A 27,287-nucleotide genomic window follows, 5' to 3' on the forward strand; every position below is an offset into this window, starting at 1 on the left:
AGAGAGTATCTTTTATTGGCTTGATGTATAAAAACTTCCCTCACCAAATGCAGCAAGAAAGAACACAGACCCATGCAAGGTCTGAGGGAAGATACAGATAGCAAAGAAACACAGAGGACTCTGCTAGAAAAAGCCAAGAGGCTGACCAAGCTAGATAATATGGTTTAGTACAGAGAACTCTTTAACTACAACAGACATCAAAGTCTCAGTTGAAATTTGCACAACCAACTTGAATTGTCCAGGCTTTTGCCTCTTGTGTGGTAGAAAACAATTTCAGCTTAAAGAAAAAAATAATACAATTCGTGGTGAGAAACTTGACAACATATTCCCTAAAGCATTGCAAGATGCCAGCTGCTTACTTGAGTGAGAGTTTTAGAAATTATACATCACACAGTAACCAGTGGTAAGCTTCTTAATATTTGTATGCTTTACATATTTATGATTTTACTTGCAACTGTTGAATCTTTCAGTCCTGTCCTGTGGAAGGTACTCAAATGAAATGTGTCTGTGTTCCTACAGAAAATGCATTTTTTTAAAAAGCCTATTTTATTTTTTCAGTTTAAAGAACAATAAAAAATGTCTTGTTGATGAGATTCTTGACATCTTCACGTATCATTAATAACACAATACCACCAGCATTTAAATAACTCAGAATGCACTTGGCCAGCCACCTACATAAAAATTCCCTTCTTCCTCACTGCTTTCTGAAACACACCATCAGAAGTTCTGTCAAACATATGTCAGGTGTGATAAATGATGTGCTATATTTTCTGTTTACTGACTCAGGGTAACATTTTCCGTACAGGAGGTAATGGATCAGAATACTTGCTGTCACAGAAAGTACTGTCCTAGAATGGGTCCCTGAGTAGATGCTATATTCTGATAATGGACCTTTCCTTGGACTCAGGTATTCACACAGCCAAAACAGCTCCTGGACAAACCAGTGATTTGCATCTCAAGTGGTCCATATAAGCAGCTCACATCAGTGCAGTTACCCGGAATTAATTAACTGCAGTTAATGGGAACTGGAATCTCAACAGGGTTTTTTTTGAGTGACTTGCAGCTACTCCAGTTTTGGGGTGTGAATCCATTGTCCAGCTGGACTGTTATAAAGTCTAAACCCAAGATACTAGCCCTGGTCCTTGTCCCAGTGCTCCCTCTCTGTACTGCCAGTGGGTCCTACGGTTCTTGTCCTAAATAGTCAAGAATGGGGGAATCCCTCTCCATTACTGCTTAGGTCCAGAAAAGCTATAGATAACTACTTGGAAAATTTGTCAGAGGACAATAACAACAGAACAGCACAACTACAGGAAGTGGATTCTTACTGTACATCTTAGGCAATTACTGCAATTACAGCACACTTTAAATTTCAAACTAGTATCCTTTGTAGCTCAGGCTGCTGAAATTAAAATGCTGCCAGGCACCTGTGGTGTATAGGAACTGCCTGTATGTTAAAACCGCCAGTCCTTGCAAGGTAGAAATAAATAGCAACTTTGCTTTGCCCTGCTTGGGCTTTTTCTTTTTTTTAAGTGGTGGACTGGGTAGCATTGCTTGAAATTTCTGTCCTTTCCAGGCTCCAGCTCCTTGTAAATCTACCCAGCAAGATCACTTTGCCTGAGCAGGTGCCTACAAAGATCCACCCATGAGCAACTATTCCCTGTCTGAGAATAGTAGTGCTGTCCCAGAATGAGAGTTCTTCACCCGGTGAGCAAAAAGCCAATAAACACACAGAGTCAAGACATTTGTTTATTTCATGTCTGCACGGAGATGGGTGCTAGGTGGTAAATCCGCAAAGCTAGCACACCTTTGCTTCTAGGAGGTTTATGTACAGTTTGACACACAGAGGAGTTAGTCATTGTAAAATAAGATTGGCTGTAACTCTGTATTATATACAATATGGATGCTCCAGAGGTTGAGGGTGTGTGTACCTTTTTAAAGTTTCTGCTTCAAGGGAAGTGATTTTTGTCATTATAATATAATGAGGATAGTTGCTTTTTTTGTCTCAGTAATTAGAGGGTCAGCAAATGTTTTTCCTATCCTAGTTCCACAATGTTGACTCCTCAGCGTCACGGTACCCGCATTCTGTTAGACTCTTCAGGGTCAGTATGTCTGTGTTCTGACTTTATTCTGTTAGCCTTATCAGTCCCTTGGGTTATTTCACCTTCCTCTTTTGGCCATTTGTCATTAGTTCTCCCCTTTGAGACTTAGATATATTTTTTCTGATCTATCCCATTAGTCTTATTCTTTCTTTCTTTTATTTCAATGTCTTTACATATCCTTTCTTTCTAATCCCATCATTATGTGTTGTGACTGTTGGGACAGAGACTGTGTTATTAAGGTTTTCATACATCCAAGCATAATGCAAAATACTACAATTAACAACATAAGCGTGATGAGATCTTGCAATAAACTTTGTAACCACCCAATCAAAGAAAAAGCTAATTGTGGAGAATTTTGTTCAACCAGCCACTTTCCATACTGTTTCTTAAATCACAGCTTGTTTTGGCTGTTTGGTTAATTTGATCCAGTTGTTTATCTAATTGTCTGTAATGTTAGCAATTTATATGCAACCACCATTATTTTTAAGATCTAGGAAACTGCAAAGTCCATGTTCATGTAGCAAAAGTAAATCTAGTGCCAGCCGATTCTGTAAAGCCATCTTTGGAACGGCCGCAACTGGAAACGGAGCTTTTCCATCCCGACTGGAGCGGCTTGGCCAGGGCATCCGTTTGCACAGTTAGATTGTGCAGTATGAATCGGTTCTCAAGGGCTGGGATTTGGGGCGAGACGAGTGATGTACAGCTCCTGTATCAGGATGTTGCCAAAGTTCTGGATGTGTTTTTCTGTTCTTCCCCACACGTAATCCGGCCGGGCTGTACCCGGGCCGAAGCAGCAGGGCCCGGGGCGGGGGGACACACGCCGCTCCCCTCCCCGGCAGCCCGCAGGAGCAGCTCGCCAGCTCCCTGACGCGCCCAAGCCCGGAGGCCGCGGCCCGCTGGTGAGCCCCGCCTCCGGCCGGGAAGGGCACGGAGCCCCGCCGCTCGGGGCCCTGCCTCCCGCCGCGGCGCCGGCACTGCCCCCGCAGCCACAGGCTCCTTCGCACCGGGGGCGGGCCGAGACCGGCGCCGCGGCGCCCCGGCCCGGCGCAGCTCCCCGCGGCGCCGGCGGAGGGCGCTAGCGGGGCGCCGCCTCTCGTTCGCCGCCGCCGCGGCGGGCTGGCTCCTCCCCGCCCGCTTCCGTAGCGAGCGGCGGCGGCATGTGGAGGCCGGGGGCGGCTGGCGCAGTGAGCGCGGCGCGGCGGGCGGCGGCGGCGGCGTGGCGGCGGAGCGGAGGCCCCGGGGACGCCCCGCTGGCCGGGGCAGCCGCCGGCGGGCGCGGCCGGACGGTGAGCAGCGTGAGGCAGGCGGGCGGGCGGTGCGGCCTGTGCCGCCGGGAGGGAGGAGGCGGGCCGGTCGCGCCGCTGCTGTCCGCGGGCGGGCGGGGCGGCCTCGGGCCGGGGTCGCGGCGGGCGGGCCCTGGGGGGCGGGGAGCTCCTCAGCCGCCCGCGGGCCCCCAGCCCGGCCCCGCCACCCGCGGCCGCGCAGCCGGCCGGGCCCCCCTGTGGCGGGGGTACGGCTGCTCGGCTCTCCTGCCGCCTCCGGGCGGGCGGCGCTGAGGCGGGCGGCGCTGAGGGGGCCGGGCCCGGCGCGGGGCGAGGGCTGAGCCGCGCCCCGGCGGCAGCTGCCCGCGCCGGTGGGAAGCACGGGGCGCGAAGGGCTGGGGCTCGCGGGTTCCCAGCCCCGCAAGCGCAGCCGTGCTGCCCTGCAGGAACGGCGGCAGCGGGGGCTGCCCGGCGGGGGGGCAGGCCTTGCAGTGCTCCAGAGCTTTGTGCTGGGTTGCTGCCCTTTCCCAGCCGCAGCAGGTGCGTGCAGGCCGCCCTCAGCGCGGGGTTTGGTACCTGGCGGGGTGACACCAAGTGTGTGCTAGTGCTGTGTTGACAGCCGCAGGTCACAGCCTGAGTATGGGCACGCCAACAGCTACATCATCTCACTCTGGCCAGAACCCAGATGTATTTGCTGTCACTTAGCTTTTCATCCTATGTGCGTATTAAAGAAATGCTAAAGTGTACAGTCAAAACCGCATAGGTGTCAGCATGTATTTTGTCAGCCTGTGTCACTGATGGTACAAGGAGTTTGCTGTTCTCTGTCCTTTACGTCTGTCTCATGGCTTTGGATTGACAGACCAGTTCATCTGTAATGCCTGAGGACAGATGTTAAACCATATGGAGAGAGGTATTTTTGTGTTTTGCTCTTGTGTGTGCTTGAACAGGGGCTGTCATAGTTTCTTTTTAAGTGGCACTTGCTTTTCATCTCAATTTTCAAAACGTTGTGCAAGTACACAAAAAGCAGTCAGGAATGCTGTCTTACCATTCATCCAAAAATATATGCCTTCATAGCCCAGGTTAAGAAGAAAATGGCAGGCAAGCTATCTTTCTTGGTTGATAGCGTAAGTGCTTCTGCTAGAGTGTTAGACTAGGGGATCAGCTTAATCTTTATCCGTGCTGATGTCTTGCTTCTCCTCAAAGGGGTTGCCCATTCCACTCCCTTGTCTTGAATTGCCAATGTGTTGACACAGCTTTTCTGTAATTTTGATTTGTTTTTTAAAGTTGTTGTGGTTTTTTTTAAAACAGACATTAGAAATTAAACAGCTTGTTTTACAGAAGAGATGTGGAATGTCAAGTGTGATGTTAGCTCTTTTGTAAGCTGGGAGGATTCAGGTCTTCTGTTTATTTTAGTTGAATATATTCATGGCTTCTAAAAGAGGGACACAAGTTGTGGATCATGAAGTGTCTGAGTAGTGGATACTTGTCAAAATCTTGGCCTAACCAGTTGTCTGAAGTTGCTCGGTAGTTCTGGCGTAAAGCAACGGAAAAGAAAACAGTTCTCTTCTCTACCTCGCTATTTGATAGATATTTTTTTTCATTATCAGAAGATAACTGTATCGGACGACAAGAATATTCTAATTGCCTCAATCATCCAAGGACTAAAGCCGTCTAATTCTTTCCATATTAGCTCTGTGATATAGAATATGACTATTTTACTTGGAGGGAGTGGGAAAGTCTTCAATGATCTACTTAATTGATATGACAAATAGGTAATTTATAATTCTTAGTGTTTTAACTTTTAATTCCATTTTATTTACGCTTAGTTTCAACAGCAATTACGATACGCTTCAGAGATGAAGAGCAAGACTGTTCAGTTCGCAAATTTAAGAAATACAGGAACTCTGAATGACACAAGGTAAATTGTATTTTGAGATATTCACACAAAAAAATATTGTCTCTGCATTTTAAAGTAATTTCTAGACATGGTAAGACTGAAACTAATGTAACATTGATATGATGTTATAAAGGAAAAGTACAGTTTTAGCGCCAAGTATTTGGGGTGACTTTGGGAAGTCACTTAGGAAATAATTCATGTATCTAAACATAGGTGTCTAGCACCATTTCACATATGTCAGGGTGCATGAAATTTCTTCTTGTGCTGAAAGGATGTGACACAGTGCCTGTCAGAGATTTCTTCCCTTCTGATGCTGCAGCTGGAGGCCCAATGAAGGATTGTGCAGATGTCAAAAATAGCTCTTACTGTTAAGTACCTGAACTGCACCCTGAGCCAGTAGATGAATCTTGCCTAATCCCAAGGATTTCCATTCTACATATCCCTAGGTGTTTCTGTGGTGTCCCTCACATAAGTGGAATTGTGTGTGTTTCAGTAACTGGCTAGCAAGAAACTTGTAGAAAATGTTATGTCCTTTATTATCCAATAAAAGATACTGAGTCACCGTAGTTCATAGTAACTTGTATTGCCATACCCATTAGTGAAAGCTGGAGTGATTTCACTGAATTGTCTGTTGCTAGAGGTACCCACCTAAACACTCAGTTAAAAGTTGACATTGATATGAATGGAAAGACTTGTGTGATTTAATTAAATTTGGTTAATTAAACTGATCTAGACTTTGTTCCCACTACATTTTTCTACTTATTTAAGGAGGATAACAGAAACAGTCTCACAGGTGCTGTAAGCGTTAGGTAGTGGCTACAAGGGTGCTTTGAGACACTCTGAAGAAGAAGGTAATTGTATGTATTTGTTCAAAAGCACACTTTAAATAACATCTGATTACTGGGCTGCATTGGTAATTCCAATTGAGAAGTCGAATGCTGTGTGCAGACATGGCATGTGGTATTGATGTTTATAAATCACTTATAGCTGCAGCAAGTTTCTTAGAGTCAAATGACATATGCTTCTAGCCAGGAGGTGCTTGTGTCTTTTAGTAGAGTTCAAAACTAAGTGATTCTTTCCCAAAGTCCTTTTATGAAAAAGCCTTATTCTGAAATCTTACTCTGTCCTCTTAGTAAGCAGGGATCAGTGTATCTAAGGAAAGAAGTACGTGCTTCTCAGTTAAAATCATAGAATTGCAGAATGGTCAGGGTTGGAGGGGACCTCAGAAGATCACCTAGTCCAACCTCCGGCTAAAGCAGGTTCTCCTAGAGCAGCTTGCACAGGATGGTGTCCAGGTGGGTTTTGAATGTCTCCAGAGAAGGAGACTGCACAGCCTCTCTGGGCAGCCTGTCCCAGGGCTCTGTCACCCTCGAGGTGAAGAAGTTTTTCCTCACGTTCACATGGAAATTCCTGTGTTGCAGTTTGTGCCCATTGCCCCTTGTCCTGTCACTGGGCACCAGGAAAAGAGCCTGGCCCCATCCTCCTGACACTCGGCCTGAAGATACCTGTATGCACTGATGAGATCCCCTCTCAGCCTTCTCCAGGCTGCACAGGCCCATCTCTCTCGGCCTTCCCTCATGAGGGAGATGCTCCAGCCCCCTCACCCCCTTGGCAGCCTCCCGCTGGCCCCTCTCCAGTCGCTCCCTGTCTCTCCTGAACTGGGGAGCCCAGCGCTGGGCACAGCACTCCAGGTGCGGCCTCACCAGGGCAGAGCAGAGGGGCAGGACACCCCCCTCCCCCCGCTGGCCACGCTCCTCCTGATGCAGCCCACGCTGGCAGCGGCCTTCTTGCCCGCCGGGGCACACTGCCGGCCCACGGGCCACTCGGTGCCCTCCAGGCCTCCCAGGTCCTTCCCCGCAGAGCTGCCTGCCAGCAGGTCAGCCCCAGCCTGTGCTGGTGCGTGGGGTCGCTGCCCCCCGGCGCAGGACCCTACCCCCGCCTTTGCCGAGCTTCATGACGCCCCCCCCGCCCCCCTGCCCAGCCTGCCCGGGCCCCGCTGAACGGCAGCGCAGCCTCCGGGGTATCAGCCGCCCTCCCAGCGCTGCACCACCAGCAAACTGGCCGCGGGCACGCTCTGCCCCTTCGCCCAGGGCGCCGGTGGGTGGGCTGAGCAGGACGGGACCCGGTGCTGAGCCCCGGGGCACAGCGCTGGCTGCGGGCCCCCAGCTGGGCTGCGCCGCTGGTCACAGCCCTCTGGGCTCTGCCATCAGCCAGGTCTCAGCCCACCTTCCTGCCCACGCGCCCAGCCCACCCGGCCTGCGCTCACTGACTGGAATGACACTGGCTTTCCTCCAGTCCTCGGGCACCTCTCCTGTTCTCCATGACCTTTCAGTGACGGAGACTGGCTTGGCAATAACATCTGCCAGCTCCCTCAGCGCTCGGGAATGCATCCCATCAGCGCCCATGGATTTGTGGGTGTCAGGTTTGCTATAGTGATCTCTAACCCAATTCTCCTCAACCAAGGGAAAGTCCTCCTTTCTCCAGATTTTCTCTCTTGCCTCCAGGTCTGGGAAACCAGAGGACCGGCCTTGGCAGTAAAGACTGAAGCAAAGAAGGCATTCAGTAACTCCACCTTCTCAGTGTCCTTCATCACCAGGGCAGCCACCTCATTCAGTAGAGGGCCCACATTTTCCCTAGTCATCCTTTTCCTGCTGATGTACTTGAAGAAGCCCTTCTTGTTGTCCTTGACCTCTCTTGCCAGATTTAATTCCAAATGGACCTTAGCCTTCCTTGTCACATCCCTGCATGTTCTGACAGCGTTCCTATATTCCTCCCAAGTGGCCTGTGCCTTTTTCCACATCCCATAAACTTCCTTCTTCTGTTTTTGCCAAACTCCTTGAGATTTGCCAGAATCTCCTTGCTGATCCGTGCAGGTCTCCTGCCAGCTTTGCTTGATTTCTTACTCGTAGGGATGCATCTATCTTGAGCTTGGAGGAAGAGAGGCTTGAATATTAGCCAGCTGTCTTGGGCCTCCCTACCTTCTAGAGGAGGGTTAGGACCTCCCTCCCTAACCTGTGAGATTCCTCCGAATAGGTCCTTGAAGGCACCGAAGTTAGCTCTTCTGAAGTTCAGGGCTGCAATGCTACTTGTTGCCCTTCTTCCTCCACGCAGGATCCTGAACTTCACCATCTCATGGTCATTGCAGTAAGGCTATCTCCAGCCAATCCTTCTTTGTTAGTACAAGGTCCAGCAGCTCACCTCAGCTTGTTGGCTCGTCCACCACCTGCATCAAAAAATTATCATCGGTGCTCTGCAGGAACCTCCTGGGCTGTGTGTGCCTAATTGTCTTTCCAGCAGATACTGGAGTGGTTGTTGTCCCCCATGAGAATGAGGGCCTGTGATCTTGAGGCTTCCTCCAGTTGTTTATAGGAGCCTCACCAAACTCCTGATCAGGTGGCCTCTAGCAGACACCCACAACAGTGTCCCCCATGTTGACCTGTCTTTGATCTTTACCCATAAGCTCTTGACTCGTTCTGCGTCCACCCCTAGGGAGAGCTGAACACATTCCAGTCTCTCCCTCACATAGAGAGCAACTCCACCACCTCTCCTTGCTGGTCTGTCTTTCCTAAAAAGTACGTAGCTGTCCATGACGGCATTCCAGTCATGCAAGCTATCCCACCATGTCTCTGTAGCTGCAGGGAGATCCTGGCCCTGCGACTGCACACAGATCTCTTAATTCTTCCTGTTTATTCCCTGTGCTGCATGCATTGGTGTACAAATCTCTGCTACCAAAATTTCAAAATTCCACCTCCATTTATAAGGTGGATTGCTATGTACGTTAACCTTAATAAAAACAACTCCTTGTTGTATATGATCATTTCATGGTTACTGTTTCTTCTAAGGTCATCATGGTCTCTGGATGTTTTTATTATAGGAAAAATACTGTGTTCCATATTTTTCCTCCAGATTATGGGCTTGTATGTCTCATTTGTAGCTCTTTAGATGAGACCACTTACGAAAAACTGGCTGAAGAAACACTGGACTCCTTGGCGGATTTCTTTGAGGACCTAACAGATAAGCCTTTTACCCCGGAAGACTATGATGTCTCTTTAGGGGTATGTTTTAAACATTCTATTACTACTGTAATTATTGTATTTATTTTTTGTCTTTGAAGGGGAATTTTAAATTGTTCAGCTTAGTGCCAACACTTAAAATACGAGTTTTTACAGCTTTATTGTTAAAATATGCCTGTTTATACTGACTGGAGCAACTATTCTGGTAAAAAGTAACACATGCTATCGTATGATTTGAGGATTTAAAATGTTCAGTGTGTAGAGAAAGACATAATATATAGATAATAAAGGAGCACAAGAGGAGGTGCTGTGGAAAAAAAAGACTACACCAAAACCCCATAGTTTTTGGACTTGCTCCTTTGTAACTTTGTCTTCATAATGTTCATTCTTTATTTCATTTAAGTGGGATAGAAATAACATATTGTTAGTAGGATTCTGTTGTTGATCTTAGAAAATACCGTTTGTTGCTTTAATTAATTATGTAGTTAATGTTACAGCTTATTGCTTTTCTGGTGAAAAGCAAAGAACTGTTTAACCATTACTGTTCACTATGTTTTAGTGTATCAGCACCAATTAGCCTGATTTAAAGAATTTGGGACAAAAATTAGCGAAAAGGTTATGATTTATCTCATAATATTCTCAGACTCTTCATTACACGAAGGTAATGAGTCATATTATGTCTCAATGTTGTCTCCAGCCACTGTAGAGTGGATTGTGTTTGAGACTGACTCATTGTGGGACTCAAAAGAAACTATTTTTAATCCATCTTAATTTTTACCGGTACTCCTTTGTTGCATAGACTGTGTGACGATGAAAGAATATGTTGTCATTTCTGTTAAGAGTGCAAGGTTAAACAGTCCCAAGTTTTAATTCCAAACAAACAGGGCTAGTGCTATAGTAAGCCACAAGGTGGCGAACGTGATAAAGGTCCGTTACGCCTGTGCACTTTCATCTTCGTGTCTGAACGAAAAAATCTCTTTCTACGAATATTCTTATTACCAGGAGCTAACAAACACTCATTCAGTGCATCCAAAGCACATACAGTAATATTCTTTAAAATGTGGTAAAAATATCTTGCAGTTTAAGTTCTTAAAAACTCAAATTGTGTTTTCTAGTATTTCAAAATATTGCAAAACGTATGGGAAAATGTTTTAAACACAGTATTAGAAGTTAGAATTTATTTAATTTGCAGTGACATAGCAACAATACTCTCCAGAAGCTGACACACAATGTAAGCAATAGTATAATCTTTTTGTTAACTCTTTGGAAACCTATTTTCATAGTGTTTCTGTAGCATACAGTTTAATGTCATGCTGAATACTTAATATGGCACTAAACAGTACATAGAAGAATAGTGGAACGTCTATACCACTGTTCAGGCCTAATCCCCCAACCTGCTCTTATTCTGCTGTGTCTCTACAGATCTAAGACTGCTCAGGTATAGGCAGGTTTGAATTCTGCCAACCAGGGCAGTAGCTTCTTTGCACTAAACCAATGTTCAGTTAACATAAGCAGCAGGACCACCTGATAGCAATATTAAACAGGAGAGTCTTTTATTTTTATTGATCACAGTTATAAACCCTTACCAAGAACAGAAACAGCTTGGAAACTAAGGTAACAATATAAGACCTTGAGAGTATTATTTCATGCTTGATGATCCTTGATATATGTCAGAATCTAGTATGAGTGAGTTTGTAGGGAAAAGAATCTCATTTTCTTCCCCACAATAAGTGGTTATACACAGCAAATAGCCCTAGCAATGATAGTAGCTCTAGTAGTGACTCCTGCCTAAAACATGAAAAGTATGATTCACTTAAAGAAGCTTTATCGTGCTATAGGACATGAAGTAGTTGAGAAACTGTAGGTGAAATATGACTAACCTATTACCTGAATCATCAGGCTGCATTCTGTAGAGATACCCTTTTTAATTAGCATAATTTGGATCATCTGTAGGTTAACTCTGGTCCAAGTGGTGGTGTTCTTTTAAAGTTAGAACAGAAATATTTTTGTCAGATTTATGTATGCTTTCCAAATGCACTTGTGAAAATGTCAAAAGAAATGTGAATCATGTTGTCAGTAATAAATGTAAAGAAGGGCAAATGAATGCTCACTAGGATAATGGTCTAAAGCTGGCAGCTAAAACAAACCAGACCTCATGGGTTCAGAAGTGGAACTTTTTTGAGGGATGATTCAGGATATAGGCATTTAATCAGAATTATTGGAGAAGGAATTGTGTTTATTCACTGAGAAGTGTTACAGTCACTTAAGAACAGTTAGGTAAAATTTTATGGCTCAGGAATCTAGCAACGCCATATGAAACCTCTTTACTTTGAACCACACCAGTTCTGCATTGTTCATGAATAGAGAAGTTGTTACTGGATGATGTTTTAATCGTTGCAAAATGAACTACCAGTCCTTTCAAGATGACAAGTCGAAGGTCAGGAGTATTGTTTAAGTAGTGCCATTGTGGATGGTGCAAACCCACTAAATAAAACGCTGACCAGAAGGTTTAAAGTCTAGATCAGGCTCCAAGGTATGCGGGTTGCCCTAGATATTCAAGTTTTTGATGCCTGATAATCATTCTTCCAAGCTTTTAGTGTTTGAGAAATAGTGTGGCATGTGATACAGATACGCAGGTTTCTGTTTATCTACTGCAGATGATGTAATTCTTGTCAAGTAACAGGATGCAAAATTTTAATTTCTCACTTATTTTCTTTTTTTTAAGAGTGGAGTTCTAACAGTTAAATTAGGTGGAGACATGGGAACGTATGTAATCAATAAGCAAACACCAAACCGGCAGATTTGGCTGTCCTCACCCACTAGGTAAGTTCTGTATAAGTTAATTATGTAATGTCTGCACACTGGGTGGAAGTGTATTCCCCCTTTTTTGTAGCACGGCGTGGACTATGTGATATCCTTTTCATAAGTAACCTGTTTACTCTGTATATTCTCGAAACATGATACAATCTAAATGTTTGATAAGAATTTGTTATAGAGGTTTGAGGCACAGTGCAGTATACTGACATACCTAAATGAATCCAGGAAATGTGTAATACAGTGTTTTCTTACCCTAATCTGGTCCAAGCCTACTGTCTACAGGAATATAGCCTACTCATAGAAAAAATAAACAGCCATCATAAAAAAAAACCCCGAACAACAAAGCTTTTGTTAGAGAAGGAAAGGTGATGATGATATTACAATCGAAATCTCTTTGTATTTAAGCAGGGTGGCTCCTTTCCTTTTTAAGCTTGTGGGATTTCCTGCTTTATATGTTTATGTGATTTCTCACTGGTTGTTTTTGTCAAGCATCTGCACTTTATGGGAGCCCTGGCTAGCTGTTCCCTCTGCCTTCTCTTAACACTGGTTTGATCCATTCCAGGTTTTCTGGTTGGTTGCAGTAGTGGGAAAATGTTGTAGCTGCCTCCCCCAAAAATTTATGTTCTCTGCCACTACCCTGTGGAAAGAACGGAGGGAGTTGGTCAGTGATACTGGTGAAGTAACCAGATAGCTGGAAAGTATGAGCGCTCCCAGTAACCATGCAGGCGTACCTCTTGAATGTTGTTCAGAATGTACTGATTGCAAAACCGGGAATGGTTTTGCAGTAGTAGAATTATGTAGTAGGGTTTGCGTTGGGGGAATAAAAATAAGCACAATGGAATTCAAGATTTTAAGAAATAATTTTAATAGATTAAAATTTACCTGAAGAAAATTGTAACTTTGCTTTGGTGTGGTTATGTCGTGGCAGCTGCGCAGCATAGTAGGTTAGCCATTTTTTTCCTACTAACTCTTCTCCTGTCACAGAATCCTTTTATTATTTAAATATTTTACTTAACAGGTTCATGACTTGCTAAGCTAGCCACAGGCCTAGCAAGCTAACAAACTTTTTTGTTTAGACAGATGCAGACTGTGTGTCGCAATTTATTCATTCCATATATTTTGCTACAATTTCCAAACCTTGATTCTGCTTCAGATCACTATAAGATTTTTGTATCACTGAAACAAATTTTTCATCTATTTATGAAAATGAAAATTCAGAGAATTCCTATTCGGTTGGAGCCAACTGTAGTTGAGTCAAGACCACATGCCTCAGAATATGGAATATATGAAAAAATGTTAAACTTTTTTTTTTTTTGATTGCTCCAGTAGTGAATAAAAATACTCAAGGAAAGAGATAAACTTGAAAATTCTCTGACAGTATTTTTCATATCTGTGATGAAAATTATTCACTTGCAAACATTAAATTTTATGCTTCTTTAACTGATATTGTGGTAAACAGTGGTATTTCCTGAAGTATGATGTGCTGTGTTCTCTTACTTCCTAACTGCTGAATAGCAGCTCCCAACAAATGTTATATGATCAGGAGTGACATCTTAAGTGCAATATACTAGAAGGTGAAGTAAGCAAATGTTACTGCCAGCAATCACTTGTATTTGATGTTACATTTGGGAAATTTGTACAGTAAATGGAGAATCTTGTCTTCAGTAACATATCTCAAGGGAGACAAATTATTAAGATATGAGACATTTTCTTGGAATTGTTTTGACATTGTTTGCTATCATGCATCTGTACATAGAAGTGAACTTAAGCTTGTATTTGTAAAGCTTCCCTTAGATGACAATTTAAAAAAAGGGGGTGAAGGTGGCTGCAGGCTGCCAGCAGTGTGGTTGCAGTAATTTCATGTAGCTCTTTTGACTGAAAAGACTTTTCAGCCTTGCACAGCATCTCTTAATAATACCTTAATGTGATATTTTAATTCTTCTCGGTGTTTAAAAATGTATGCATACTTTCCATGAGACATGTATTAGTCTATATTTAACTTTGTAGGCATTTTAGAGAATTCACAAGATCCTTGCTTAAATTTTTAATTTAAATGAAAAAAATCACATTTGTACAGCATTTTGGAGATACTGGGGTATAGAGGTATTTCATAGGCTAACTGTATCACTGATATTTACTATGTAACATTTAAAACCAGTTCAAATAATTTACACATTTCTTTGTCGTGAATTAAATGGTCAGACTTGGCCTGATTTTCATGAATGACTGCATTGCATTCTGTCATTCTCTAAGTGCAGGGAAGTATAAACAGATGCTTGTGCTGCAAAGAGAGAGAAGTGAGAAATGCATGGTAAAGTAACTGGAGTCCATAATCTTGATTCCAAATAGTTACCAGTTCACATAGGGCGAGTGAGATTTCAGTGGAAGTGACTTCGATTTGTATTTGTGTTTGTGACTTCTCATGGTTTGGTTAGTGGTTGGAAGTTCTGCATGTGAATATTGCAAGTATTTCAGGGTATTCAAGGTGCAGATTAGTGTTTATGTTTGTAGAGAACCTGCAGATTGTTCTTGTGTATATATAGGACAGTCTGTTTTCTAGCAGGCCTTGTGCATGGATTGTGTGAGTTCCAAGGCATTTTGTCCTGCAGGTTCAAGGATAAGACTCATGGTTCGTCTGTTTATCCCAGGCGACTATTTCATTCCTTTCTCTTTGCTTAGTTTCTCTAGCTGACCTTAACAGTAGTGAGTGCCTTTCAGTCATTCTCCTGTTTCAGATGTGGAGAATTGGGTGGATAGAGATGTCTGGAATGGAACCCTTGTGTTCAAGTATCTTTCTCGGTACTTAATGTAGTCCTGAAAAAATTAAGCCAGCAACCGTATGATAGCACAGAGGAAAACAGCTTTTTAAATGTAAACCGCTCACATGCCAATGTATTTGCTTTCAGCTGGTAAATTCTTTTGTTGCATCTAAAAAGAAAGTGAGAATGGTGATCTGTGTTCTGCTGTGCTTAGAATATTTGCATGTGACTGCTGCAAGAACTAACCAACAGCATTAATTCAGCATTATAGAAATATCCCTTGTAATATTTGTGTGCTGGAAGATTGTATGGATGAGGGGAGAAGGGTAAGGGAAGAAACTGGGGAAATCAGTGCCAAAAGGAAGAAGGGAAGGAGTTTTGGTCTGCTGGGAGTGACTGATGTATCTTGTCACCTTTTAGATGTATCTGTTGGATGGCTCAGCACTTCCTGGTGATCTGGCCTTTCTTTTCTGCTCTACTTTCCCAGACTGCCCACCAGGCCCTCTCCACACTGTCTGTTCCTTCTCATGGGTACTCTCTGGGGTACATTATAAATACCTTCCAGTAGCTCCCTATGAATAATCTGTACTTGTACAGTGTATGTTTTGTTTTCTAGTGGGCCTAAGCGCTACGACTGGACTGGACGGAACTGGGTATATTCTCATGACAGAGTGTCCCTTCATGAACTACTATCAAAAGAATTTTCAATGGCATTAAAAACCAAATTGGATTTGTCCTGCTTAATATATTCCGGGAAAGAAGATACTTGATAATATTCTACCTCATGGAAGTTTAAAGACTTTAACTGCAAACCAAGCCCTTCGTTCGTTTCTGAAGTACCTGAGCTTAATTCTGTTGTTTTTCTTGATGTCACTATGTTATGCAACAAAAATGAAAATAATAATATTTTTCTCTAGCAATGTCTTTGGGTTTCTGTGTCACCGCTTGAATCTGTGTCCATGTAGTACAGGTGGTTGTGGTTGCCCTTCCTGTTAACTGCATTTCTTATGTATGGACTGACCCACCTAGTGACTTCTGACGAGTGCACAAAGCTAAACTTCTTTTGGTGAGACATTCACCCAAAACAACAAATGCCTGTGAATTGCATTGACATAAGTTGTGGCTCTGTGAATGTATTGCGTTAAAATTTGTGGCTGCAAGTGCATAATGCATCACAGTCAAATTGAATGTCGTAAAATGAAATGACTGTGGCAGGCAGAAGCTTTTCATTGTGTGTAATGCATGTCTTATGAGTTTCCCTCAGTATTGCAGAACTCTCTCTTTTCTCCAAATTTTAAATTCTCCTTTCTTTCATTAGGAGGGGTGGTTTTTTTTGAGCTAAACCTTAAATTACTTTAAATTTAAAAGATGTGTGTGGCTGTAAGCATCATATGGAACTGGACAGGCTGTTACACAATGTTTAAGTTGCATAGCAATATCTCTGCAAATACTTCATTCTATTACTCTGGATTTCTCTTTCTGTTCTCTTTTGCTCTTCAAAGGGTAAAAATACATACTGACTTTTTCTTTAGTTGAGCAAAATTAAGATCCTCTCACAGCAGCAAAAATTTGCACTGATTTTGTTCTGCAGCGTTTCTTAAGGAAGTAGGCCTAGATTATCTTTTTCCCACCACGGTACAGCCAGGCTCCCCTTGGTACCGTGCTGATGCAGAAACTTTTGCCTTTTTCCTTCTTAGAGTCAAGTATAGTACTTAGGCTGATGAAGCTGTGTTTTTCGGGCTGTTGAAAAAATGCAGCGGAGTAAATTATATACTCTGGATTTTAAACAAAAAAGCTTTAAAAGAAATCATGAACTGCAAGAACACTTCAACACTTGCACTGTTGTTATTATTACCATTTATGGTTTTTAATTGCCTATGAAATGGAAATGCAAAGTTGTTGACTAATTCTTGAGGAAACAGTTATGCCACACTTATAAATTGTTTATCAATGTATGAAAAGATGTTCAGTGCAAACCATTCCTGTGACACTTGTAGTTAGTTTGGCATGGTTCTCTGGCTAGCTAGGATTATTACAGATTTGATTAATTTTGTCATTGAAAAACAATAGCTATATAGTATTGTTGCCCAGTATTTGCATTTAAAATATAAGCATTGTTACCTGATATTTCCCACCATTCAGAATAGAGAGTAAAATTTCACTGGAAATGGCTATTGGCTAATTGTGCATGCAGTTTGCATGTTTCTCAATCAAAATAAAAAATAAGACATCTGAAGTTTCAGCTCTGGATGAAGTAAATACAACGAATACTAATTCTCATGAGTACAAGAGTAAAAGATTTTTTATTTTTTAAACAAAGCTAAGAAAATAACATCTAGCTGTTTTGAATTTAGAAAACTGAAAATAATTTACAGCGTACAGAAAATGATAGTATTTAGTGCAGTCTCCTAGTAGTTCAAATGGCTATTTAAACACATTTATATATATGTTAATGACATGATACTTGGATCAAGGATACTTCCTCCTGGTTCTTCCTTTGCCTGGTAATGGATAGCTTGTGTAATTATTTTTCTGATTTGACTTTTCCAGAAATTACTTTCTTAAGTAATCTGCAGACAATATATTCACTAACATGCATCTGATTCATATTCACATTTCGTGCAAATGTTTATACCAAAATAAAATTGCATGTAGAATGCTTAATTCATTTTGTAAAAGTGTGATTTCAGGCTATGATGATAAAGCTAAAACCCACAGGCATGTATATTGTTTTGAATTCTTTGTGTTTCTTAAAACATACTGGAAAGCTTCTGTTCAAAATTTGGCCAGTCAGGGTGGATTTAGTAAGAACACTCAGCTTTCACATTTGGTTTTGTCTTGCCCTTCATCCATAATGCTACTGCTATTTATGCAAGCGATTTCCTGGTTTTAGGTATCTGAGTAACAAATGGATTTAATTTAACTGGTGAAGATAAATAGCGTTCAGCAAGTTAGAATGAGTTTTATCTTGGTGTACCAAATGAATCATAGGACATGACTTACTTTTTGGTCTAATACTTGCATCAAATTGTAAGTAAGGGCAAGGATTCTGTCAGCCATTGTGCTTGTACAGTGGACGTATAAGATGAGCTCTGGCCCTCATGTCACACTTTGCAAGTTACCCCCAAGACAAATAACTTTTCCATGCTGTTTTTTACTTCCATAGCTTAATTGAATAAGCAGATAGTTCTGCGGTTGTGACACACCTGAGCAATAGTTTCTTGCTTTACCTCTCCTGAAGGAAGTAGCTGAAGGAAAATCCTTTGATACGCACTATGGACAGTTAGTATCAATAAGAACCATCGCAGTACTGGCAGTGTTTTTCCCACAAGACAGTTGCTCTGTCTTCAGTGATGGAAAACGTAGCTGTACTTTCGAAAGGTGAGTATTGGCATTTGCAGCTGTGCCTGGATACTTGGACTCAGCAGAGAAAGTGAGGTGCATTGGGTTTTTCTAGGTATATCAAAGTTTTCACCAGTAACTAATCATTCTTTCTGATGATCGTATTTTGCTGCTTCTGGCCTACAGTCCAAAAGGCCTGTCATGTCTAACCTTGCTAAAATTCATTGTTTCCAGTGCAGCAGTGAGTTCTTCGGAGGCCTCGATTGATTCATGTAGTCAGGCTTACAGCAACTGCGCACAGTCTATGTTGGTCACAAAACACTACATTTGTTTGACAGGAGTTAGGTGCCTAAATGCTTGTTTGATGTTAATTTTTCTTTCTGCTTTGATAATCCTTCATAAATGTTACCTCTTCCATGCAAGACTGTTTCATGTGATAAAATCGTATCGTCCTGTCTTGTTGCCTTAAAAGTCTTTTCCTTCTGAAGTCTTTTAGCAGATTCAATATATGGGATAAAGACCTGTCCCGAAAAGGTGGTAGCCAAACAATGGAAGGAGGATTTGCAGGGAGGTTTGCATTTGGTTACTTTTTGCTTCTGGTTAATGGTTGAACTCTGTGATTGTGCTAACTAGCTCTGGAATGTGTGGAAGGCCTGGGAAGGAAGGCTGAGGCTTGCCAAAATACCTGGGAGAGCATTCAGAATAGAAAAGGAAGCATGGGAGGGGCAGAAAGCAAAGGCTATCAGGAAGAGATTAACTTTGCCCAAGGGCTGATGTCGTCGGCAGGGCGCGGGAAGACTAGGGGCAAGCTGCATCATGTTGTGGCCCCTTAGGGGATGGCATTTTACATTTACTGCACACCACTATCTGTAATTGTAACCAATTAAACATGTTACAGGCCATTTTGCTATTGAGGTGGGGTGGGTTTTTTACTTAATTCCTGTTTAAAGATAAAAAGTTGTTAAAGCGTTATGGCCTCCTCTGTCCTGAATTGTCTTTTATGTAAATTGTACTGCTGGCAGTGTAGAACAAAGACAAGATTCATGATCTCTATCAAAGGAGATAGCCAGCAGAGGCTGTTTTGCTGATGGTAGAATAAACAGAGCTATGAACAAGTAAGAAAGTGTTTTAAACAGTTTTTAATTACAAACTTTCTTTGGAATTCAGGTTAAGGGAAGACAGACGAGTTTAGATGTTTAAAAGAAGCTATACAATGTTGTTACTGCCCTTTCCGGTTTCTGAATTGTTTTAAAAATTGTTTGTGTCATGGTAATTACACCAAGTGATCAGTATTACAATGAGTAATTTTGTAAGCATTGTTAGTTCACAGATGTAGGCTCTCCTACTAGCCATCAATGTTCTCTGCTGTTCTACTAAAAAAGAAATTGGGAATATACAAGGTATGTCAATAGTATTACTCCTCTTCACAGCAATTTAAGACCAATAACCAAGTATCTTAAAGCCACTATTACAAAAGTAGCTTCAGAAAAAAGGAAAACACTTAGAGAACTACCAAAATAAGTTTTTAAACATTCATTAAGGAAACAGTGTAAACCAAATAATCTAAGACATACCTGGAAATGAAACTAAATTTCCACTCCTGATGCCTTGATATTCTCAGAATGCAACGTTGTATTATGTGCTGATCACTGAGCCCGTCTATAGCTGGCAGAAAACGTCAAGTTACTGAATTAGTCCTTCCCGCCCCGCCCTGCCCCTCCCCCCCCCCCCCCCCCCCCCCCCCCCCAGTTTTGCTGTTCAGGACTTTCAGACTGCAACGGTCACTTGAAGCCTACTATATGCACATGTGTGTTAATTATTAACTGTAGCTACAGGCAGGCTGTTTCAATACAACGCCTGCATGCAGTTTTGTATTTGCTGTCAATAAAATAGGCTCTTTTGGTGCCTCCTTCCAAAGTCCAGCACCTTCATGAAGAACACTGTTTGTCTTCTTTATCTGAACTTCTGTATGAGGCGTACTGCACAAACATCATCTGCACCTAATGAGGAAGAAACCGATATGAATTAGGAATGCTGTGGGAACCTGGGATATTTAGCATCTGCTGAAAAATCATCTGCCCTTCCTCACCGGCAACGAACAGCAAACCGGAAAACTTGTGAGTAGGTTTTGTTCCACAGGGCTGATACCGGGGGTGTATACCGTTTCATTTTAGAGGGGGCTGGCATGGGGTTTAACTGCCCAAAAGAGCAGATAAGGAATTCGCGGTGACATTAAGTGCTCTACAACGCAGAAGAAATAAGACTCCAAAGAATCCTGTCAGGGCTGTTTGCCTTTGCCTTTGCCTTTCTCATTTCGGCTGTGGGAGGTCGGTGATGCCGGGAAACTGATACCTGTGGAATGCCAGCCTGAAGTGCAGCTCCTTTCGGTACGTTACGGCGTCGGGAACTGCGCCGGCACGACTTGCGGAGTGACCCTGCCTGTTCTGGCCTGGAAACAGAGCGGCTCTGCCTTCTGAAAGGGGGTGCTTCAGCCGTGAGCGGTGGCGTGAACACCCAGAAACAGAGCTGCTCTGCCGTCTGCTGATCTGGAGTGTTCGGCCGTGAGCGGTGGTGTGAGCCCCCAGCCCCCCGGGCTCGCTGCTGAGGCGGCAGAGCTGCCCGCAGCTATCCGGCGATAGACGGCAGGGGAAGGGCGGCTCGGGAGCCTGCGCGGCACACTGCGCCGCGGCTTGGGAAAGCAGTTTCAGAGACCTTCACTTGGAGAAGTTTAGATGGGCAATGATCCCAAGTTCCTAACAAAACGTTGATGTAAACGGAAAAGCCACACAAACGCCGGGCTGGGTGACGGCGCAGCCCAAGAGCAGCGGCGGCGAAAGGGCCCCGGCTCCGGCCCCCGGCCGCGGCAGCGCCGGGTGGCGGAGGTAGCGCCGGGTGGCGGAGGTAGCGCCGGGTGGCGGAGGTAGCGCCGGGTGGCGGAGGTAGCGCCGGGTGGCGGAGGTAGGCCGGGGCCCCCTCCCGGGTACGCGCCGGGCTGGGCAGGGCGCGGGGCGAGGCGGCCGGGGCGGCCCCGCCGCGGTGACTCAGCGCGCGGAGCACTGGGCTGCGACCGGTATTTCCTGTTCCCCGCCCGGCGCCGCGCGTGTGAGTGTGTGCGAGCAGCGTGGGCCGGGGCGGCGGGGCGCAGCCCCCGGGCTGGGGCGGGGGCGGGGGCCGCGCTGCCCGCCGTGCCGCCGCCGCCCCGCCCCTGCCCACCGCCCCGCCGCCGCCGCCGCCCCTCCCCTGCCCGCCCCTTCGCCGCCGCCGCACCTCGGGGCGAGGCCGGCACCTGCGGCGGGAGCCCGCCCCGGCGCGGCCGCGCCGCCCCCCCGCAGGAAACCGCCCGACGCGGCGGGAGCGGCCGCAGCAGAGCCGGAGCCGGGCTCGTCGTCCAGTCCCCGCTCCGGGCCGTCTCCCGGGACCTTCGCTCCCGCTGCCGGACGCCGCCGCCGCGCCGGGGCTGCCTCCTTGAGCAGGCGAGTAACCCGTGGGGCGGGCTGGGCCGGGCCGCCCCCGCTCCCGCTCCCCCTCCTGGGGCAGGTGCGGCGCCGCTCGCCGCCGCTCCGGCGGCCGCGCTGCGGAGCGGAGCTGCGGGACTTCGCCCCCCGTTGCGAGCTCTGGGGTCCCTCTCCCGCACACGCGCGCTGCCCCCCGCTTCGTCCCCCGGCCGCGCGCTGCCCGCGGGGGCTCCGCTGCCGCCGCCGGCCCCCCGGCCCCGCTCCGCTGCCGGCGCCGCGCACCTGGGGGGCGCGCCCAGCCGGCCACGGCTCGGGGATCGGCTTTTCCCTAACGGGATTAAGCGCCTCTCGGTGACTTTTCCCGTGGTAAGCGCTTTCCGGGAGAGTGCGATACTACGTGGGAAGCGGGAGAGATGTCACGGATGAATCAGGGTTTTGTTTACCCGGGCTTTCCCCCGCGGAAGGGGCGGGCCGCGGCGGGCGCAGCCCCGACGGCGCGGGCTTGGGCTGCCTTTGTTACACACAGAATTCCTGAAATCTATGTTGGCACATCCCGAGTGGATTCCAGCCGTGCCTTGAGCTTTGGCTAACTGGGTCAGGGGAAGTTTCAAGTTAACAGGGCACTGTACAACAAAGGAACAGGCAGTTCCAGGAGCCAAATGCTCGATCGCCCTGTTGAAGTCCCGTGTTAGCGGTGCTGCAGCCCGGGTACGTCAGATTTGTGTCGTGGAGCGTCAGGGTTGATGTACCAGTGGCATGTGCTGGCTTTGTTAGACAACTCTGTCCTTACTTTCCCCCTAACTTGAAACCTGTTTCCTCTGCGTATTTTTCCAGCCTGAAAAGGTACGTGCTGCCTGAACACGCTCATGTGGAGGTCATGTACTCATCTTTCAGACTGGTTATCTGAAAATTTTCATACCTCCAATGCTGCGTTCTGATAGTTACTCACTTAAAACAGCTGGAATCTGTGAATAATCTGCTCCCTAGCTTCGATTTATGAACTGAATCCAACAGCTAGGAGGATGTTTGAGAGCTCTCAGGCCCACAGCTGTGCTCCAGCAGAGGCCACCAAAGGTCTGCTGTGTTTTAACCTTTGGATGCAGTTACCACGGTGGGATGGTTTGAAACAAATGAAAATTACTTACCATTTCCTTTGCCCAGCAAAGTTTTATTTTAAAGGTTTAGGATTCTGATTCAGCTGTGGTTCAGAGAAAAGAAAAACAAGTATATGCTGTGACTGATAAAATCGCTTCTTTTGTTTCTGAAGCCTTCATAGTCTAAGGACCCACCTGTATCTTTTCCAAACAATGAGGCCTGCATGGAAAGGATCAGGTGCTGGAAAGCATGGGAAGTTTGCTTGTGTAAGTTGATACTTATTGATAATTAGGCTGCTTGAAGAGGCTTTGAAATGCTTTGTGTGTGGTAAACGTGTGCCATTTAGATATGGTCAATAAGTTTTATATTTAGTATAATCTGGTGCTTTTGGGGGCTTTCATCAGGCTTCTGAGAAGGCTTTGTGTGTGTATTCACTTTTAGGTGAGTTTGCTGTTATAATTGCTTCCAGACTGTTATATGCAAGCATCCTCTTATGCTGTAATCATTGCATTCAAGTAGCTGTAGTGACTCCTGTTCCCTTTGCGAAAGGAAGCCTCTACGGACAGGAGAAAGTGTGCCTAACTTTAATTGCATGCTGTGTTGCCCTGTAGCACAATATCAATAACGGCTTCTGTGCTCAGTACCACTACACTGTTTTTTTGTGACACTAAAGATGAGTACTGGGAATTACGCAGTGGAGTTAGGATGATCCCAGTACTTTGCATGAACTACAGTCTCAACAGAGCTCTTCAGAATAAGCTTCAAAGTAATTAAGTGTCTGATACTTTTTTGATTGCTTAATCCCCCCTTTCCTGGTTCAGTGTCTCCTAAGGACAACCAGGAAATCTTTCTTAGTGATTAAAATAATGTTTAGGCACTGACATGGTTCACAAAATGGGATGTGTTGTGTGTTTATAAAACCTAGATGCTTAAAAGCATCAGAAAGTTCCTAGATCATAGTAATCCTCAACTGGGGAATGGCCTAATATTCCAGGACTACGTCAAAGCTGCATTTAACTTGGAGCAAATCTAGATGTTAGCATTTGTGTATGTGTTTTACCAGTTACCAATATTGTCTGTCTCCAGAAATTTCTTGTAGGTTAAAGGAAATCTCTTGTTAAGAGTGTTCTCTTTGAATTGCTGAAATAACAGTATTTACATTCTCAAGGAAAGTTCAACTTTTATCATGCCTTGACTGTGTCAGTTTTGCCCAACTGTAATCCTGGAACCAGTCGTTCTAGTAACAGGGGAAAGAAAGCACTGAGGTTGTGTAAGAACTACAGTTTGTTGAGATTAGAGATTTTTCAAGTATGATTCATTTTCAAACAGGTATGAAAACACTCATTCCTAGGAAAAAATGAATTTATTAAATCTGACAATTGGTCCTTGACATCAGCTGCATAAGGTCTTTAAATCTTAAACTCCAAATTGCAGTGAATTTCTGTGAACTTCAGAAGACTTCAAAAACGAGACAATATTTTTAAAGCAGACATTTATGGCAGTAAGGATATAGGGCATAATTTTAGGCCTGTCTTCTAATATATGGATCTTGCCGTAGTGAAGAGTGTTTGTAAATGGTGAGTTGCCTACAAAGGCTGCAGCTCCAAAGTGTACGTGGCTGGTTGTGCGTGGCTGTGCTGACATATGCACACCAGTGCATGTCACCTTTCACAGTTAAAGGTTAGATTTCAGTCCCGTGACCGAATAACTTGTTTGGAAAATCCCCAGAGAAGTACTGAGGTTTAATTTCTACACAGATTTCTCTCTCAGATGTTTTTGTCAAAACAGAGCTGTTCAACCTCAGAGTGCTTCTCTCACTTATCTGAACCTATCTTCTTCCCCAGAAAGAGCAGCACTGTGCTAACTCCTTATGTCTGCTCCCTTGTAAAGTGTACTTACTTCTTGTCCCCCCGGCCTTCAGATCCTTCTGTTGCCTTTTAATGGTCTTGTACTAGTGCTAGGATTATCCTAGTCCCACTTCAGGAAGTTTTTTATATTATTTTTCTGAATAGGTAAACTATGATTTAGGACTTGCTGCATTTCCACCCCCACCCCCCGCAACAAGCGAAGCCTGTGTTTTAACAGTGGAGGGCTGAGGTTATTTTTTTACTTAAATATTACATAATTAACACGGGTATTGACTGCAGTATGGGAATTAAACAGCTGCATGCAGCAGCAAAGACCACTCCAGATCATTGCACAAATTAATCTATTAATGTTTGGGAGGTTTTTTGGTTGTTTTGTTTTCTTTGAGATCAGATGATAGTTTTTTGAAAGTGCATCTTGCTAGGGAATATTGTAGATTTAGGTTTGAAACGAGAATGCAGGCTGTGGCAACTCCTTGCTGTCCAGCGTTGGATGAACCTTGCAGTTGTAAACGTATTTAGGTGTTTATGATCCAATCCTGGTAACAACAGAGTGAGCTCTGGGAGCTCTGGTCGGGTATCTTGTACAGCATCTACCCTGGTGTGTATTCATCAGCTGCAGGCTTTGTTTTTAGGAAACATGAGCTACTCAAGTTTTCATGAATTTAGGTCAGCATTGTCATTGTGTATCAGAGTATTGGAACCTCGCATAACCATGGTTCCTAATCTAGGAAGAAAAAGAAACTCATTAGTGCTGTATTTTCACATGTATAATGACAGGCAAAAATACTGTGTGATGCAATAGTAGGGCTAAAAAGAAGTGTGCAAGGAAAAATGTAAGTTGCCTTTTGTTCTGATTTTTTCCAGTGCCTGCTCCCTTTCTATGCTGTTGTCTTTGTTTCTGTTTTGAACCAGCAATGCAGAACTACTTTTGAGAAATTATTTTTATTTCTTAAAGGTATGCAGTTTATCTCAGGTGTGGTCTGTATACCTGTAAAAGATCAGGTTTAGGATGCCTAGTTAGGTGTGAGTATGCTTTCATTAAGCTAGGCTTGAGTTCAGGTATTTTGGACCACTATTTGTGAGGATTTTTCCTTAGACTGGCTCAGTAATACCTCTCCCAAAAGCATTTTGTTGTCATTACTGTGTCATACCACAGTAATTCTTTAACATTAGCCTGCATTGTATTGATAAACTGAGCCTGAACTCAACAATATTTGGCTTCAACTAAACCGAGGTTTCGTATATTTGTTCAAGCTTTGCCTCGGATTTTTTTTTTTTTAAAAAAAAAAAGACATTAGAGAAAACCCATAAAACCTTACTACATGTCACTGTTAACAGCAAGGCTGTCTGTAGGCTGGCTTGCTCTCTCTATTCTAACATCTGCTTCATCATCTATCTCTGCTTAATAGCCAGCAGATTTGACTGCTGGTGTCTCTAGCCTCCTTAGCACAACTTTGTATAAGCTGATTTTGAGAATCTCTAGGAACATATGGACTGTTCAGGCAAGGGACGATGTCTAAGAAGGGGCCAAAAGCAACTGCAGTCCATGAAGCTGTGGGAAAGGGGTTTCCAGGTCCTCCTCTTTCCACGAGACCATTCCTGCCCCCATGCCCCCTGTCTGATCCTCGATGCTCCTTTGCCTCAAGATCATTTCAACAGATCAAGCTTTACGGATGCATTGATTGTTTTTCAAGCTATTTCTTAGCTATATGCCCCAACCAAAGCACATGTATATTCTGGAAGTTAGCAATTATGTGTCATAGTTACTCTTGTCACCCAAGAAAAAACATATAGGAAAAATCCTTTGTTTTTCTCTCTCTCTTCATAAGAAAATTCTTTGGTCTGTAGGTGTTACAGAGGTTTTTGTTGAGAGGTGAGAAGGAAAAGGATTTCGTCTCTTTCTAAAAGATGGAAATTAGTTTGTGGCTACATTGGGCAATGGATGTCTCCTTTGTAGCTGGGTCTGACGTGACTGAAGATGTGATCATGCTTCTGTCATCAGTTTACATGAAGAATGCTCTACATCTATTTAAGGGAGTATGACTGTTTTCATCTGTCAAGGGTTAAGAGCAAAAGGAAGCTTTTGCTTTGATCTCAAAAATGTTTCTTTAATGCAGACAAGAGCTTCTGCCATTCTTTACCCTTCCCCAAAATATGCCTTACCTTCCAAACCATCTACTGCAATTGAGCCTACAGTTTTTACAGTGTGAATGAAAATAAGCAAACTTAAGAACTGCTTTTGCAAAAGTAACCTGTAGAGTCAAACAGATTGAAATCACCCCCAAGACTGAAATATTGGTGGGTTTTTTTCCCTATTTCAACTAAGGAAACATAGAAAAGAATAGGGAACTTAGCAACAGGTAAAGAAAAGCTGACAGTTTTCATGGAGTCCTCTTTCCCTATAGCCAACTAGGCTTGGTAAGGCTGTGACAAGTGCTCCAGGCCTTTTGGCATGTTGCCACAATGCACTTTATCAGTTTGTTAGAAATGCTTGTTACTGGATTTCCTTTGTTTTGTAAACTCATTAGTAATCAATGTGGGAGATGCATAGTGAGAAGTTTAGCAGAGAACACAAATATAGCAAATAAGCAGTCTTTTTAGCTGAACTGTGAGGCAGTTTCTTACTGTTATCTTTTTGGATTTGGCTGAGGAGCCTGAGTTCCTGAAGCTGACACAAATA

General features: G+C 44.2%; 2 protein-coding genes across 3 annotated transcripts in view; both read left to right on the forward strand.

Annotated features, from left to right (window-relative positions):
- Positions 1-3,215: 3,215 nt before the first annotated feature.
- FXN (frataxin) lies at positions 3,216-19,481 on the forward strand. Its single transcript, XM_040579969.1, has 5 exons — positions 3,216-3,385; positions 5,188-5,279; positions 9,193-9,313; positions 11,997-12,094; positions 15,464-19,481. Exons 1-5 carry the CDS (start codon positions 3,257-3,259, stop codon positions 15,615-15,617), a joined length of 594 nt encoding a protein of 197 aa, XP_040435903.1. The 5' UTR covers positions 3,216-3,256; the 3' UTR covers positions 15,618-19,481.
- A 670-nt stretch (positions 19,482-20,151) lies between these two features.
- TJP2 (tight junction protein 2) overlaps positions 20,152-27,287 on the forward strand; it is a 66,181-nt gene continuing 59,045 nt past the window's right edge. Inside the window, exon 1 of one of the 2 annotated variants that reach the window (XM_040579468.1) lies at positions 20,152-20,306. The gene's annotated coding sequence lies outside the window, so the exon portion shown is untranslated. Of the gene's footprint in view, positions 20,307-21,448; positions 21,663-27,287 lie in introns of those variants that run through there. The other variant, XM_040579465.1, reaches the window with a different exon arrangement.

The sequence above is a fragment of the Falco naumanni genome, chromosome Z (assembly GCF_017639655.2).
Source record: "Falco naumanni isolate bFalNau1 chromosome Z, bFalNau1.pat, whole genome shotgun sequence".
NCBI classification, from domain to species: Eukaryota; Metazoa; Chordata; class Aves; order Falconiformes; family Falconidae; genus Falco; species Falco naumanni.

What these genes read in the sequence shown, in the direction of transcription:
- FXN (XM_040579969.1), top strand. Translation starts at nt 3,257, where the DNA reads ATGTGGAGGCCGGGGGCGGCTGGCGCAGTGAGCGCGGCGCGGCGGGCG. An exon ending in ACTATGATGTCTCTTTAGGG is followed by an intron (nt 9,314 to 11,996) that starts GTATGTTTTAAA and finishes CTTTTTTTTAAG; the next exon opens with AGTGGAGTTCTAACAGTTAA. An exon ending in TGGCTGTCCTCACCCACTAG is followed by an intron (nt 12,095 to 15,463) that starts GTAAGTTCTGTA and finishes TTTGTTTTCTAG; the next exon opens with TGGGCCTAAGCGCTACGACT.